General features: G+C 44.1%; 1 protein-coding gene across 1 annotated transcript; it reads left to right on the top strand.

Annotated features, from left to right (window-relative positions):
• The first annotated feature begins 83 nt into the window (after positions 1-83).
• LOC138952118 (zinc transporter ZIP9-like) lies at positions 84-16370 on the top strand. Its single transcript, XM_070323711.1, has 7 exons — positions 84-229; positions 1119-1224; positions 3503-3760; positions 5264-5344; positions 6488-6573; positions 9040-9174; positions 16100-16370. Exons 1-7 carry the CDS (start codon positions 134-136, stop codon positions 16343-16345), a joined length of 1008 nt encoding a protein of 335 aa, XP_070179812.1. The 5' UTR covers positions 84-133; the 3' UTR covers positions 16346-16370.
• The last annotated feature ends 598 nt before the right edge of the window (positions 16371-16968 follow it).

The raw sequence follows: 16968 nt of genomic DNA, 5'->3' as shown, positions 1-16968 counted from the left end.
AATGGAATAATGTACTTAAACTGCAAAAACATACACAATTTACAAAAAATAGAAAGAAATGTACTCAACCGGAAGTTGACCATTCGAAGACCACGGACGTGGTCGTCGTTGCAGACGAGAAAAACAGACGACAATGGATGACATTTGGACGCTGATAATGCTCTCCCTAGCAATGCTAGTGGGGTGCTATTTAGCTGGAGTGATACCACTTACAATATCATTATCAGAGGTAATGATTTAATAGTGTAGCTTTGGACAAATCCACATAAATATGGCTCTTCTACGTATAGTTATTCAAGGTGTGAAGATAAATCCCCACAGCCTGATGAGCCTGAGGTTCTTGTACAAGACATACATGTACAGCAAACATAATCATGCACAATTATTAAATGTACAACATGGATTAGGCCCAATATATTTGTAGCTTTTACGAAAGCTTGGTTGAAAAACCTTTTGTCCTCGTCTGCTTTATCAAGTTTGTGGCAGCAAGTTGATATGTCCTTCCCCAGATTGTGTCAAGCTTGTTGATGGTTGACTTTCAGTTTTACTTCGAGTTCGAGTGCATGCTACAGACTCAGAGACAACAAACTATGTATTTCTCTGTTTGTCCTGCTAAAACCCTTTTGATGCAATGTATATTTGCTGAACCACTAGGATAACATCTGCAAATTAGTTGCAATATTTCCTGGAGACATTTTTCCTGGTAACAAAAGAAGCCTAAATATGCCTTCAAGTGAAACAGTTCTACATCAGTGAGGGTTGTGTGTGTGTGTGTGTGTGTGTGTGTGCACATGTGTGGGTGTGCACATGTGTGTCAACATGTGTGTCAATCTTTCTGGCCACGTTAGTCTGCAGATATAATATTATAATATAATTTATGATAATTTATACGCATAAAACTAGAAGAGTGAGACAAGCAGACACTGATACAGGGAAGGAGAAAACGATTAGCGTGTGTGTTTGTGTGAAGTCCTACATTGCAAGTTGACTTCACGGAAATCTTTCTTTAATCATTGTGTTTCTACTAGATTTTGCCACATAAAACATTTTATCATTATAGCTGCACTATTTAGTTTCCCTACTAGCTACCATTGAAATTGATCAAATGTTGATTTTAGGAAAAGCTGAAGCTGGTGACAGTGATGGGAGCTGGACTGCTGGTGGGTACAGCCCTGGCTGTTATCATTCCAGAGGGTGTTAATGCCATGTACACCAGTGGTGGGGGTAAGTCAGACAGAAGTCGACCAAAAGTGAGTGTATTCCATGTAGGTGGATTTCCTGTGGGAAAGGGATGGTGTAAGTTTTACAGGGAACTTTCCTCTCATGGGAGGAACCTAACAGTATTGGTACAGTAAGACCCCATTATAATCCCGCAGTGGGGCACTGCGGTTATGAAATTAAAGGCCCCTCCTGTTTTTGGAACCGCAGGAGCTTTCTAGTTTGCTGTTAGGTAGATTTTTGGTTCCTCTTTCCTGTCATGCTCTCTTTTTCTTCATGAATTCTTTTCTTTTTTCTGCCTTCTTGCTCATTCACCTGTATTTTTTCCAAAAATCTCTTCTCTTGCCGCTTGTCTCGCGATTCATGTATAGTTTAATCTGTTAGTGTTCTGATGTAAGTCCAGCAGTAGATAGGTTAAGCCTATTTTAACATACTGGAAACTGGTAATCTTCCAGTAGGTATTAATTTAGTTTTACTAAAGCCTGCTGGGACACAAGTAATGGGTTAGTGCATTTGTAAACAGGAATCGCTTGACAAGTGGCCCCCTTCATCCCCCCCTTCCTCGTCCTGATATGGCTCTGCGTAGTCGGCTGGACGTTAAGCAACAAATAAACAAACAAACAAACCCCATTATAAGACCCCAAATTTCAAACACACACACATGCACGCACACACACACACACACACACACACACACACACACACACACACACGCACGCACGCACCCAGGTTACAACCTCAAATTTTCTTAGTCACGTCCTCTGTAAATGTACTTCCATTTTAAGACTGTCTTTTTCTCTCTTCAGACCTGGTTTTCTCCAATACAGTGAAAACTGTCAAATACGGTCACTGGACTTAGCGGACACTCGCAGAATACGGACAGTCAGTCTCGGCACGGACTGCTTTACACTGTAAAACACCTGTACGTTACGGCCACCTTGGCATTACAGACGCGGACACGTATTTTGGGTCCATAATAAGTCATATACCTGCTAAATACGGACATCCACAGCAAGCTGGGAAGTTCGATCGACGAAGAAGACGATAAATCGATCAGTTGATATTATTCGGTATCTGAGCAGCTCTCGCGAGACACGCTATTTGTTATGCTTTGAACATCGCGAGAACTTCGAACCTTGGCTTGTGCAGCTCGCACGAGATCGCTGTACCGCATGCTTTGCTATGCTCTGAAGTTTGCGAGAGATTACGAGAGCTTGGAATACCGATAGAGTCTATTCTTGGTGAGTGTATTAAGTCGACGCATTTGATTGGCTGCTAGAGTTCCAAGGCAGCCAATCCAACGCGTGGAACGTGTTCGGCGGAAGTGAAAGTGTATGAGTGAATGTATCTTCTCTTCGAAAGAGTGATTCGTGTTTAACAAGATGGCAGCAAGAAATTCAAATTCAAGAAAAGGAAGAAATGCGCTGACTTTAGAACAAAGGATAAATGTTGTCAAACAACTGGAAAGTGGGAAATCATGCCGAACGATTGCACAAGAGCTTGGGTGTGGGAGAACGCAGATTTCGAAAATCAGCGTCGATCGGGAAAAAATAATGAAGTTGTGGGAATCGGGAGACGGACGTGCTGACCAGAAATGGGTTTCGAAGAAGACAACCGAATACGAAGAGCTAAATGACGCCGTGTTCGAGTGGTTTTCAACCAAACGTGCGAATCACATTGCTATCAATGGTCCACTCAGACAACGCTGGACAAATTCTTTCAAAAGCTGATGAGTGCAGAATGAAGTGAATGTGAATGTGTTGTATGAATGAGATCCAGTAACTTTTTAACAATTTAAATTTATACAGTTGATATGATAAAAAGCTTTTAAACTTGTTTTACAACAGTCAATATTAAATGTTTCTCTATTTAATCTAAACAGCTTCTGTTTTTCTTATAAATGTACATGTACATGTGCAGTACTCTCTCTCTCTCTCAACTTGACTTTGTCGCGTTTACTTGCACCTGTCTAATAAGGACACCTGCAGAATAAGGACACTTTTGTCTGGTCCGAAGGGTGTCCTTATTTGACAGGTTTTACTGTATCCCATTTTACTGGGATAGACCTAAATGTCAATAGTTACAAACCCAGAGACCACCATGTAAACTGAGAAAGGAAACAAAAAAGAATCAGTCCGGCAAGCCAATTAGATTAAAGGGACATCATGTCATTAAAAACCAACCAATCTCCTACGTTTTTAGGGGTCTTTAAAGCTGGGTTCCACTGTACCACTCTTCATTTATGTATCGATGGAAAGCTGATGCAGACATTACATGTTACCAGGCCACCATCATCACCACGGAGAAGAAGCACCAGCGGTCGTCAAGGTGGTTGAGAAGGCAGCAAAAGAGGCTCAAGTGGCAGATGCTGCAGGGGGTGTGGGAACAGACCATGATCATGAACACGAGCAAGGGCATGATCATAAGAATCACAACATGATGGAGGAACACTCAATCATCGGCATCAGTCTTGTCGTCGGTTTCGTCTTCATGCTGCTGGTGGATCAGATGGGCGGCAACTTTCACTCGCACGCTCCTCCAGGTACGTGTGTATTGCCAAAATACTAACTTACTTACTTAGGCCCTTAGCCCCCAGCGGAGCAAAGGCCGTTGACAACGTTTCTTCATCGCACTCTGCTCTGGGCTGTTCTTAATGCCTCTGTCCAGTTGTTTCCTTGACAACAATAAAGATGTTCTCATCACAACACATCATCAATCCTTGTGTAGATAAGCAAACACAGGATTATGTTTCCATGGGGTGTATTTAATCATGAAGTATCTCTGGTTAAATGATTAATCGCACTGCCTGGAATTGGAAAGAGAAACTTGTGTTTGTGTCTACTTTTTTGGTGAGAACATCTTTATTGTAACTTTTTTTCTACTCTTTCTCACCTGTAGTCTCTTTTTACATATCTGCTTAGTTAGTTTTGACAATGATGCATGTGTTTGTATCTTCTGGTATTCTGACAAGTGCTTTTGCAGGCAGTATGCTAGGAAAAAAATTAAGGTCTGAACCAAGAAAGAACAAGTCGCGTAAGGCGAAAATACAACATTTAGTCAAGTAGCTGTCGAACTCACAGAATGAAACTGAACGCAATGCAACGCAGCAAGACCGTATACTGGTAGCATCGTCAGTCCACTGCTCACGGCATAGGCAGTGAAATTGACAAGAAGAGCGGGGTAGTAGTTGCGCTAAGAAGGATAGCACGCTTTTCTGTACCTCTCTTCGTTTTAACTTTCTGAGCGTGTTTTTAATCCAAACATATCATATCTATATGTTTTTGGAATCAGGAACCGACAAGGAATAAGATGAAAGTGTTTTTAAATTGATTTCGAAAATTTAATTTTGATAATAATTTTTATATATTTAATTTTCAGAGCTTGTTTTTAATCCGAATATAACATATTTATATGTTTTTGGAATCAGCAAATGATGGAGAATAAGATAAACGTAAATTTGGATCGTTTTATAAAAAACATTATTTTTACAATGTTCAGATTTTTAATGACCAAAGTCATTAATTAATTTTTAAGCCAGCACGCTGAAATGCAATACCGAAGTCCGGGCTACATCGAACATTACCTGACCAAAATTTCAACCAATTTGGTTGAAAAATGAGGGCGTGACAGTGCCGCCTCAACTTTCACGAAAAGCCGGATATGACGTCATCAAAGACATTTATCAAAAAAATGAAAAAAACCGTTTGGGGATTTCATACCCAGGAACTCTCATGTCAAATTTCATAAAGATCGGTCCAGTAGTTTAGTCTGAATCGCTCTACACACACACACATACACCACGACCCTCGTCTCGATTCCCCCCTCTACGTTAAAACATTTAGTCAAAACTTGACTAAATGTAAAAACGATGATCACATGATGGCTTCAAAGAAAATTGTGGAAGAATTTTGAACGCCAAGAAATTAGCTATTTTATGTTTATTATCTATTGAATGGAAGAGTGCTCTTCTGTAGTTTAGGTGGAATGATTTTATGCCCGGCATTAGGGTCATTGTCGTTATTGTTTCCCTTGCTGTTGTTGTCAGGTGATGCAGAGCTGGCAATTCAGGGTCCACAAAACAGGAACAAAATCACTGCTACATTGGGGCTTGTTGTACATGCTGCAGGTGTGTTCACATTTCTCTCTTGGTCATTGGAGTCATTATGTGTTACAGGGCTTTGCGGTGATGAATTGGACAGGCAATCCACATCTCCGCGATTTCGCAAAAATAAAAAGTTGAAAAAGTGTTTTTGTTTGATTAATTTCTTTCTTTTTATAACAATTACACATTAATATGCTTCCATTTGAAACTTCGAGGTCGTCATCGTGGATTGACGCCCGACAAAAGCTAATTGAGCTCCGTCGGGCTGCAATTAGACTTTGGGAGGGCGTCAATCCACGATGAAGACCGAGAAGTTTCAAATGGAAGCATGTTAATGTTATTGTAATTCAATCTGACGACGATCTCTTTCCTGCTTTCATGCGGTTGTAAACAGACAGAATTGGTTCTGTTCTGTTCACACACTACTTTCAGTCCACCTACCTGCAAGGGTCAAGTCCCAAGAAATATGTCTCTGTATTCCTATCTTATCACTCTGCTCCTGGTTTTTTTTTCTTTCACATACATTTTGACAGGTTTCTGGACAGCAAACTCTGAAAACAAATTCTTTTCATCACAAAAGCGATCTTTGGATTTGACTGACGTAGTCCAGAAGAATTCATGCATCAACTTACGTCACGTATTCGACGTCATCACTTCGCATACCTTATGGTCTCGGTATTTCGTTGGCCTTCATATTTCCTACTTGTGAAATGACCCTCAAAGCTAACCGAGACTAGTTGAGGTTGTATCAATGCGCCTCGCCAGCAGGTTGTTAACAGCTTTTTTAGCGAGTTGTTATCGACAATTAATGACCGGTAATTTTTAATGAGTTGGGGCATTCTGACCAATCAAAGGATCTGTTTCATTAAAACGCCAACTTAATTGAATTACAATGCTTTTTAGTGCATGTAATTGTGAACTGTACATGTGTCTGTAACTAACATGTTTTATAGTTTAACCCAAGTGAGAGGGACAAAATAGTGTGTTTTATTCAATAGTGATCAAGATTCAGGTTCGTCCAGGCTGGAGTCTGATATGCATCAGATGTTTTTGCTTTCATGAATATTCTATTGGAAAAAAGTGAAAGTTTTGTTTCTGTTTTATATGTCCAAGGTTTACATTCACATTCTGATTGAGTTAGATGTATCTCTTCTTTTTTTTTTGTAGCTGATGGGGTTGCCATGGGAGCTGCAATAACAATGTCAGAAACACACATCACAATGATTGTCTTCCTGGCAATTATGCTTCACAAGGTAAGGACAAGGTGTTGTTTGTTTGTTTTTGCAGAAAGCTTTTCAAGCAAGCCTGAACCTACTTTATTAATACATTAATTCATTCTACTTTGACTAGCAAATATCTTGCTGGATTCTGCTCGGTTGGTTTGTCTTTTTACATTTAGTAAAGTTTTGACTAAATGTTTTAAAAACAATTTCATCTTATTCCTTGTCGGTTCCTGATTCCAAAAACATATAGATATGATATGTTTGGATTAAAAACACATTCAGAAAGTTGAAACGAAGAGAGGTACAGAAAAGCGTGCAGCACAGCGAAACCACTACCGCGCTAAACAGGCTCGTCAGTTTTACTGCGTTTTGCACAAGCGGCGGACAACGGTCATTGTGAACAAATGCAGTGCATTCAGTTTCATTCTGTGAGTTCCACACCTTGACTAAACATAGTAATTTCGCCTTACGTGACTTGTTTTGTTCTTGCCTGGTAAACGTTTATCACAATATTCAAGTCTTCTTGTCAATTCTAAACTCTCCTGTACCACCCTACCCTTGTCAAGCACGGTGTCTGCAACATGATTGTACTTGTTTTTAAATACCAAATTAATGATTATATTTTTCTCGCCAAGAGGTGGCTCATTTTCGGTGTAAAAGTTTATAATGAAACTAATAAATCAATGTGAATGGTTTGAACTTTTTTTTTAGGAAAAAAATAAGGCCTTTAACCTTCATCGTGTCATACTTTCGACTATACAGTCCGGATGATGTGGTTCGTGTACGACCCATACTTTTAAAGAAGGATTCAACGTAAAAAGTGTGGGTCATACTTGACCCACGCCATCCAAATAGGGATAATCTCTTTACCACCTCTTTGCAGAGTATGGGTTGTACAGGACCCACGCCATCCAAATAGCAGGGCCAAGCATTGTAAGCCGTTCGGCGTACTTTACGCCGAAATAACATCTCCAGTACGCGGAATTCGATTTGGTGTACGCCGAAATGCAAAAACCTGTCATTCCAAAACGGTAAACCCAAACAGTCCCAGCTTTCGTTTTGTGCGCCGTTCGGTTCAATTCTCAATCGGTTTGACAGTTTGCTTGAGCACGCACTTCCTCTGGCATCGCGCGAGCATGCTTTGTGCCTGTGTTTTGTGGCTCTAGACTTGAAATAATGTCTCGAAGCGACATTGTTGAACATGGTCAACCATTCAGTGAGAAAGAATCCGGGTATTCCTGGAAGTGGGAATGGCTGGATTTCGTTCCGAAGGCGGAAGGCAAGTCAGAAGTAATGTGCTGATACGGACTATGGCTCCAAAAGGTTGCTATTTCTGTGAAGGCATAATTTAGTTGCTCAATCTTCTTTGGGGGGGGGGGGGGGGGGGGGGGGGGTCATTTTAGGTAAAAAATCTCTAAAAAAAAATCTTCAAATACTGGGTCTTTGCCCCTGGACCCCACTGGGGGCCTCCTGCGGCCCCCAGACCCCTGCCTTTGTAAGCTGAACTCACTTGTTCCAATGCTAGGCCCTGAAATAAGGATAAACTTCGTAAAATCCTTCTTTAATTCCATATGGGTCGCCCATGACCCACATCATCAGGACTGCCCAGTTGAAATTACGTCATTGTTTATTTGTTTGTTTACAAAGATCATCATTCAGAAAGTGGTCACTGGGAGGGTCCTATGGTTTTTGAGGATTACATGAAGTCTTAATCAAAAGTTCCCAATATAGTCGAGATCGCTTTACACGAAATGAAAGGGACCAATATTTTTTTTCGAGTTAACGTTTTTTTGCGATAACGAAAACGATCAAACTATTTTGAAATCAGTTTACTTGCAGCGATGTTCGCAAAACTCGTTTGAACTGCTGACGCGATTCGGTTTCAGCTTTCGGTTTGAACGGAAGTACTCTTTTGTGTAAGAATACAGCCCACGTCTTCTTGTTGTTAACTTCGCAGGAGTCTGACTTTCGGGTCACTTCATTTCTCTGACAGCGAATAAAAGGCTCTATTTCCAAAGGAAGCCACTTTTTTCCGTGTTTTGACGGGCCAATGAAGTGATGAAATGATTAAAGCATAAAAGATATCCGTCGACCATTTCATTCTTTCTTTCAATGTGAACACTTCTCGCTTTGGAAGCTACAAGTTGAAAAAAACGGTTGGTTGGTGGTGCAAGAGAGTGAGAATCGGCTTCGTGTAAACGTTTTTTGCGCAAGTCTCAGATCGTTTTATTTCGCGTTATGATGGGTTTTTTAGTAGGGTTTATGAAGGGAATGATAGGGACTGACAACACGTTTCGCGTAATGGGTTTTTTCGGCTTATCGTTTTTCGTGTTAAATGATTTCGACTGTAGTTTCAGACATTCAGACACTTTAGTGAAGCTCTTGGTCATCCACGACCCAGGAAGCACAGTGAAGGTTAAAGGGGGATTCAACTACAGAAAGAAAAGACACACTCAGCTCAGCTTGTAGGCTGACATTTTGTTTGTTTATTTGCAGGCTCCTGCAGCTTTTGGCCTGGTGTCGTTTCTTCTCCACGAAAACTTTGACCGCTCGAGGATACGTAAACATCTTCTGTGCTTTTCTGTGGCTGCACCGTTGCTCACTGTCCTCACATACTTTGGTTTGAGTCAGGTGAGTAAACATTGCTAACCATCACTTTGTTGTTTTCTTACTATTTCAGGGATGTTGGATTTGTTTTCTTCGACAGTACAAGTCATGTATTAAAAATTACCCTTTTTTACGGCATTTTTCTCAATCCATAAATGTTTGGTGGAACTGACGGTAAAGTTTTCAATGATTTGAAAGAAGTTTTGCCTATGCCTATGCCAAACAGCATCTCTGTGTTGTTTTCCGATCAGTAGAGAACAGACTTAGTGTACGGACATTAGTTAACTATGTATGTACCGTAAGAGCCTCAGAATAAGGTATATAAATATATGCTCTTGTTGAATTGTTTCACATTTTCAGTATCTTTTTAAAGAGAAGTAGTTTTCAACAGTGATTTTTAACTATTAATTAAATTACATATTACTTACGCCGAATCACATAATTGCATTGACCCACTTAAGATGCTTAGGTTATGATAAAAGCTACCCCGTCTAGGTATAAGGGGAGCAACCCCAACTAAAAAAAAAAAAAAAAAAAAAAAGGTGACTGCACCAGCATGACTGACACCCTGGGTTACGTCCCATGTAGCCTACTACGTCATCAATGGTGCTGGTCACGTGATACCCCTTCAATCGACTACTATCACTCTAGGGTGACGGTTGTGTTCGCTTTTGGTCTGGCTTGTTTTGTGTCTACGGCACCCACCGGCCTCGGCCCCCGTCTACTTCTTGCTGGCTTGCAGCTGGTGAGATCGTTCATATTTTCTTGTATGTTTTATTGCTTTCTGCTGTGAATTTCACATGTCCGTTGGACTCTGAAGTTTTCAGCAGTTGTTTGGCTTCCTCACGGTCGCCATTTGCATTAGCACGTTGTCTGGCTTCTGTTGTTTTAGTCCGTGTTCGGTCTATTAACGCTGTTGTAGCTTGCTTTGTAGCTGCCGTCGGTAGCTTTTACGCATGTGCTTATCTATTTGCTTGCTTGCTTCTGAAATGTTGGTGTCTGTTCGGACTTGATTATTTTCAGTACTTGTGGCTTCCTCCTTGGTCGCCATTTTTAGCTAGCATGTTGTTGTTATGTTGATTTTTCGTCCGTACTCGGACGCTTAACTCTTCGTATAGCTAGTGGTTTAGCTGCCTTTGGTAGCTCCTAAACTGGTTTTAGCTGCCCTCTTTGCTGGCTTCTGAAAGGTTGGCGTCCGTTCGGACTTTGCTAGTTTCAGTTGTTTGTTTATTTTTCTCTCGGTGCTTACATGGCCGTTTATGAGAATTAGAGGGAGCTAAGGCCGAGGGTTAGGGCTTGGGCCCTGCTAAGCTCTATTCCTCAGCAGCCTCTTCTTTTGAAGAACTCCGTTGTTGTTCATGTTGGCACAATTTTAGGCAATTTTTTACGTTGTTCTGTGCCGTTTTTCTGTTACGGACGATTGGCCGTCTGGCTCTCAGCCGTCCGTCTTGGCCTCTAAGGCTGTCGTTTTACGTCTGTTTCGGCTCCAGAGTCTAGGGCTCTGGGGTCTGCCCTTATCTTTTGCTTATTTCCAGAAATAGATTCCCTCGTTCGCGAGGTTTTGCCGCGGCGGACTTCGTCGCCAGCCATGCCCCCCGCCTGGGGGTTAGGCGACGTTCTCTCCTTCAGACTCTGGGTCTTCTCCGGACCAGGCTGCTGTCCACCGTGATGTTTCTGGACGGTCCCGTGGGGATCTTCTTCTCCTCTTCCTGGCCGGCATTTGTTGCTTTCCGCTTGCGTTTCCGGAATCGGATGTTCTCCTGCTAGTGAGCAGACGGTGTTCACGTCAGGTCTGAACCTCTCCGTACTCCAGCAGTCGGTTCCGACAGCTGGGCTTCCTGCTGTTGCAGGAAGTAGGGGTTCACCGGCTAGTGAGCAGACGGTGTTCACGTCCGGACCGAACCCCGCCTTACGTCAGCAGTCGTCCGCGACAGCTGCTTCCGGCTCAGGCCGGAAGTAAAAGGCTCACTGGCTAGTGTTCAGACTACGTTCACGTCCGGTTTGAGCCTTGCCTTACGTCAGCAGTCGTCCGCGGCAGCTGCGCTTCCGGTTCCGGCCGGAAGTGTAGGTTCACCGGTAGTGCACAGGCTGCTGTCACGTCCGGTTTGGGCCTTACTCTACGTCAGCAGTCGTCCGCGTCAGCTGGGCTTCCGGTTCCGGCCGGAAGTGTAGGTTCACTGGTTAGTGCTCAGGCTGCTGTCACTTCTGGTTCGAGCCTTTACCTACTTCAGCAGTCGTCCGCGACAGCGCCGCTTCCGGTTACGGCCGGAAGCGTAGGTTCACTGGTTAGTGTACAGACTGCTGTCACGTCCGGTTTCGAGCCTTGCCCTACGGCAGCAGTCGTACGCGACGGCTGTGCTTCCAGTTCCGGCTGGAAGTATCGGTTCACTGGTTAGTGCACAGGCTACTGGCACGTTCAGTTCGAACCTTGCCTTACGGCGGCGGTCGTACGCGACCTCTGCGCTTCTGGCTGCGGACGGAAGTGTGAGCTCACCGGTTAGTGTACAGGCTGCTGTCACTTCTGGTTCGAGCTTGCCCTACTTCAGCAGTCGTCCGCGACAGCTTTGCTTCTGGTTCCGGCTGGAAGCGTAGGTTCACTGGTTAGTGCACAGTCTGTGACAGACTACGGTCACGTTCGGTTTGAACCTTGCCTTATGTCGGCGATCGTACGCGACCGCTGCGCTTCTGGCTCTGGCCGGAAGTGGGGGCTCACTGGATAGTGGACCTGCTATGGTCCCATCTGGTTTGAGTCTGGTTTTTTCGTCAGCAGTGCCCTTTGGGCTTGCAGGCTCCCTGCCTCAGGCGGATTAGCAGCTACCACACACTTCGGTAGTGGGTTCTGCCGTTCTCCTCACTTCCTGTGCCTTTGGTCTTCGACGCCTCTCATCCTCCTCTTAGTCAGGGGTGAAGTTTGGCCGTTGACTTGCAGGAAAGGGGCTTCAGGCTCCGGCCTTCCCAGCTTCGGGACATTAGCGGCTCAGAGGAAGTTGCCTTTGCCCAAGATGTCCCGGAATTTGCTGTCGTCTTTTGCCCCTCTGCGTGCACCTTTGCCGGTCACGCCGGAACTTCTTCTTTGGGGAACGTTTCGAGTCCCCTGCTCTCTGAGCAGACTCTCTTCCCCTCTGAGGAAGTGGGCAGACAGCTTTTGGAACTTGCTTCCATTTCGGAGACACTCCTTTACGGAGTCCTTGGCGCCCTTTACACTCAGTTAAGAGCAGGACGCAGGGGATGCTTTCTCCACCTTTGCTAGGGCGAATTTAGAACAGAGAAGGCCTTCCTCTCTGCACAATGCCCATACGGTCATGTACAGACGGGACTTGTTCCTCGCCCATTCCTAGTTTGTGAGGAATCAATGAGAGGCACCCTTAGTTCTTCACCCTTGGTGGATGGGTCTCTCTTCGGCCTCCTGGCCTCTAAGGCCTCCTGGCCTTCAAGTCCTCCTGGCCTCCTGGTCTCTGAAGCCTCCTGGCCTCTAAGGCCTCCTGGCCCCCAAGGCCTCCTGGCCTCCAAGTCCTCCTGGCCTCCAAGGCCTCCAAGGCCTCCTGGCCTCTAAGGCCTCCTGGCCTCTAAGGTCTCCTGGCTTCCAAGGCCTCCTGGCCTCTTAGGCCTCCTGGCCTCCAAGGCCTCCATGGCCTCCAAGGCCTCCAGGCCTCTAAGGCCTCCTGGCCTCTAAGGCCTCCTGGCTTCCAAGGCCTCCCTGGCCTCCTGGCCTCCAAGGAGATAAAGATTTGTAGGGACCTTCAGGTCTCTTCTTTTGCTCTTCAAGCTTTGAAGCAGCAAAACGGGCTCTACCTAAGCAGGCTCAGCTTTTTCAGGCTAAGTCCTCAGCTCAGGTTTATCCGGAGAGGTTCTTCCTTTCACAGACGTCTTAGTCTGTGTTTTTTGGGAACAACAGCCGGCATTAGGGCATCCGGGTTTTTTAGCCTCGGCTGGTGCAACAGCCATTTCATCCGTTGGTGGTTGTTGTTTGCTCTTTTGGACTCGGTCCTAGTGGGTCTTTCGCCGATTTTGACTGTCTTTCTCTAGCGATCGGACTTGTTCTGGTGTTTCGTCCAAACTTAAGGGTTACTTGAGTTGGCCTCGGAAGTTACATTCAGATTTTACTGAGTTTGCATTGGTTTTAGCAATGCATGGTGAGGGGTCATTCTTGTGGCCTATCACTTTTCTCAGCTTTATTGGCTAACCCTCCCCTTTCGGTAGAGGTCTAGTTAATTTCCTGGTTTCTTGGTGCGGGCTTTCAGCCCAGCATCTTTGATGGCAGGTCTACGGGCGTTACGGCTCTCAGCCTTAGCCCGTGTAATAGTCTCCTGCCTGGCATGGGCGACTACGGTCTCCGTGTCTCTAGAATTTGTGTCTTCCTCTTCTCCCTCATCCTGCCATGAGGCGAGTCGGGTCGACTTCCGGTGGGGTGGGTTGCCTGTTACGGTCACCCTTCTACCACTTGCAACTATTACGGACTCTTGCCTGTTGTGTTCCGTGTCTGATTCTCGGTTCTGAGGTATCAGACGTGTTTGGTTTTTCAGCCAGACTCAGGAATTTTCTGGGCTCGGTCGGCCGCGAAATTTACTTCGGGCCCTTCTTCTTGAGAACTCTCGTTCAGGGAGTCTTAAGGCTGGTTAGCTTCACGGTTTTCTGTTTTTCCTTTCCAGTCTCGTTTCTGTTTTGGGTTTTTGATTTTCTTTCATTTACCTACAAGCAGACTGCTTTGTGAACACTCTGACTTTAGTCATTTCGGTTAGAGTCACCGGTCACATCAGGCTTTGGCCACCGCGATCTCCGCTCTGCTGGCGGCTTACACTTTTCGTAGGCCGCTTCTTCCTCTGTTTACCTCCCTCTATGCTTCTGCATGGACTGGTAGTGGACTTCTGGTGACCGTCTCTTCTGAGATTTTTTCTTTGAGTTTGACTCTGGTTTTTTGTACTCAGATGTCTCTCTCTCTTTCTCTGGAGCTGACCGTTATCTCTCCGGCCTTTCGGGCCTCTCTCCATGCCAAGGCTTTTAACTTTGGCATGATTGTCTTACGGTCCTGGGGAAGGTTGGTGCTTTTCATTTATGATCGGTCAACCTTACGCTTGGTCGTTTCCAGGGTTTTTGGCTTTTCCTTCCAATAGTAAGGGGGGGGGGGGGGGGGGGCAGCTTGTCTGTCCCTCTACTCGGCTCGGGTTATTCAAGACTTTGAGCCCCTTTCTGGGCTGTTTTTTATGGTTCAGGAGATGGGAAGAAGTGCTGAGCACAGCTTACGGGCTCTCTGATGCTGTCTTTCGCTTCTTTTTTGAGTCACTTGAGAAAAAGTTACTCTATGTAATCGGTCAGTGTTAGTCTGTCCGGCCGGCCGGCCGGCCGTCCGTAGACACCACCTTAACGTTGGACTTTTCTCGGAAACTATCAAAGCGATCCGGCTCATATTTTGTTTAGTCGTGACCTCCAATGACCTCTACACTTTAACGATGGTTTCGTTGACCTTTGACCTTTTTCAAGGTCACAGGTCAGCGTCAAAGGAAAAATTAGACATTTTATATCTTTGACAAAGTTCATCGGATGTGATTGAAACTTTGTAGGATTATTCTTTACATCAAAGTATTTACATCTGTAGCCTTTTACGAACGTTATCAGAAAAACAAGGGAGATAACTAGCCTTTTCTGTTCGGCAACACACAACTTAACGTTGGGCTTTTCTCGGAAACTATAAAAGTGACCGGGCTCAAATTTTATGTGAACGTGACTCCCAGTGACCTCTACACTTTGACGTCTGCTTTGGTGACCTTTGACCTTTTTCAAGGTCACAGGTATGTCTTGAAGGAAAAAAATTGAAATATCATATCTCTGAAACTATTCATCGGATTTGATTCAAACTTTATAGGATTATTCTTTACATCAAATTATTTACATCTGTATTGTGTTGTGAATAGCAATTTCTTCCTGTCCATCTGATGCCTCATATAATATTCAGAACTGCGAAAGTGACTCGATCGAGCGTTTGCTCTTCTTGTTTTGCCTGAGCGGCATTGCGACTGTCTTTTAGGATGGTTCTCGGTCCTCGTTCTGTCATTTGGCAGTGGGCCAGTTCCTGACAAGGGTTTTAGAGTGAGCTAGATGTTTTCTTTCTCACCGGCTCTTTTCCTGATTTTTGGCAGTGGGCCAGTTTTTTGGCGAGGGATTCTCTTTCCCTCCGCCTTGGCGTAGCTATCGGCTATCTTTCCCCTAGGCTCAGCCCGAGCTCTTTTTCCAGGGCCTGGGCCTCCTCCTCGGCCGTTTTACGGTCTGGGAGGTTGGATGATGTCCTGCACACAGCTTACTGGTGCTCGGCTTTTGTCTTTTCAGTTTCATAGGGAGACATTGCTGCCTTCTGGCAGTATGGATCTATCTGTAACGATGGATCTAGGTCCCTTCCTGCTTTGGTGGCAGCGGGACAATGCCTCTCCAGAATTTAAGAGTGAGTTTGAACTTCTTTGATCTTACCCACCGCCTGGTTGGAGTTATCTGCAATTATGTGATTCGGCGTAAGTAATATGTAATTTAATAGAAAATTTTTATCTAAATTTTGATTTGATTAATATACTTACCCGAATCACATAAGTAATTCCCTCCCTCCTGCCCCGCTCGATATTTTTAGTATGCTATTAGTCGATTGAAGGGGTATCACGTGACCAGCACCATTGATGACGTAGTAGGCTACATGGGACGTAACCCAGGGTGTCAGTCATGCTGGTGCAGTCACCTTTTTTTTTTTTTTTTTTTTTTTAGTTGGGGTTGCTCCCCTTATACCTAGACGGGGTAGCTTTTATCATAACCTAAGCATCTTAAGTGGGTCAATGCAATTATGTGATTCGGGTAAGTATATTAATCGATTTATTGTTAGTGAAATTTGATGTCAGTAGAATTCAATTTCTCTTTACATCCTATCTGGTACCAAACGTTAAATAAACCATGTTGCTATTTTCTTTTTCAGAAGAGCACAGAATCTCTGTCCGACATGCACACCACTGGTATCGCTATGCTGTTCAGCGCCGGCACATTCCTCTATGTCGCCACGGTCCACGTTTTGCCCGAGATATCCACCGTACAAACCAAGCACACCATGGCAGATGGCACTGTAGTTATCAGAGAAAGCAAAGGCTTTAAAAATTTTGAGCTACTGGCTCTTGTGGCTGGTACAATTGTGCCTGTTTTGTTAGCTATTGGGCATAAACATTGAATCTGATGTAAAGATGGATTTGGTTGGGGGGGGGGGGGGGGGGTGTGGGTGTGTCGGTCGGGCAGAAATGTTTTATTCTGTAAATACAATGTATGAATCATGACGGTACACGTTGAGGTGATATAGGAATACTGAAAACTCAGTCATGTGTTGTGTGTGGCTTGATTTTGTGCTTTGTCTGAATGCATGCATGAATATTTTGTCAGGAAATTTGTGATAAAGCTGTTGAAATATACCTATAAGACACAAACAAAAGTGTGTTTTGCAAACTCCTGAATTTTTGCTGTGATCAAGAGTTTAGACCCAATGCTACAGTGAAAAAGCAAAAACGTCAGCAAGCGATATGTGCCTGAATACCTCAAATGGTATAACATGTATTTGATCAGTGTTCATACAAATGAAATAGACTTGTTTTTTTCATCTGGTGCTAATGATTATGGTTAGCTTACAATATGAAGATGAAACAGTTCAGCCAAAGAAAAGAAAAACATCTCTTACATTCATGCCAGATGAAAAGGTATCTAAATCTTGTTAAACTGTCTGAATAAGTGTGAAAGATAGCCATAGTCAGCATGAAAGTTGTCTTACAGGTTAAAAGATTGCACATTTTGTTTTCCATTTGT

This window comes from Littorina saxatilis, linkage group LG17 (assembly GCF_037325665.1).
Source record: "Littorina saxatilis isolate snail1 linkage group LG17, US_GU_Lsax_2.0, whole genome shotgun sequence".
NCBI classification, from domain to species: domain Eukaryota; kingdom Metazoa; phylum Mollusca; class Gastropoda; order Littorinimorpha; family Littorinidae; genus Littorina; species Littorina saxatilis.
Note: the sequence above shows the minus strand (reverse complement) of the source record. Positions and strands in the feature narration are given on the sequence as shown.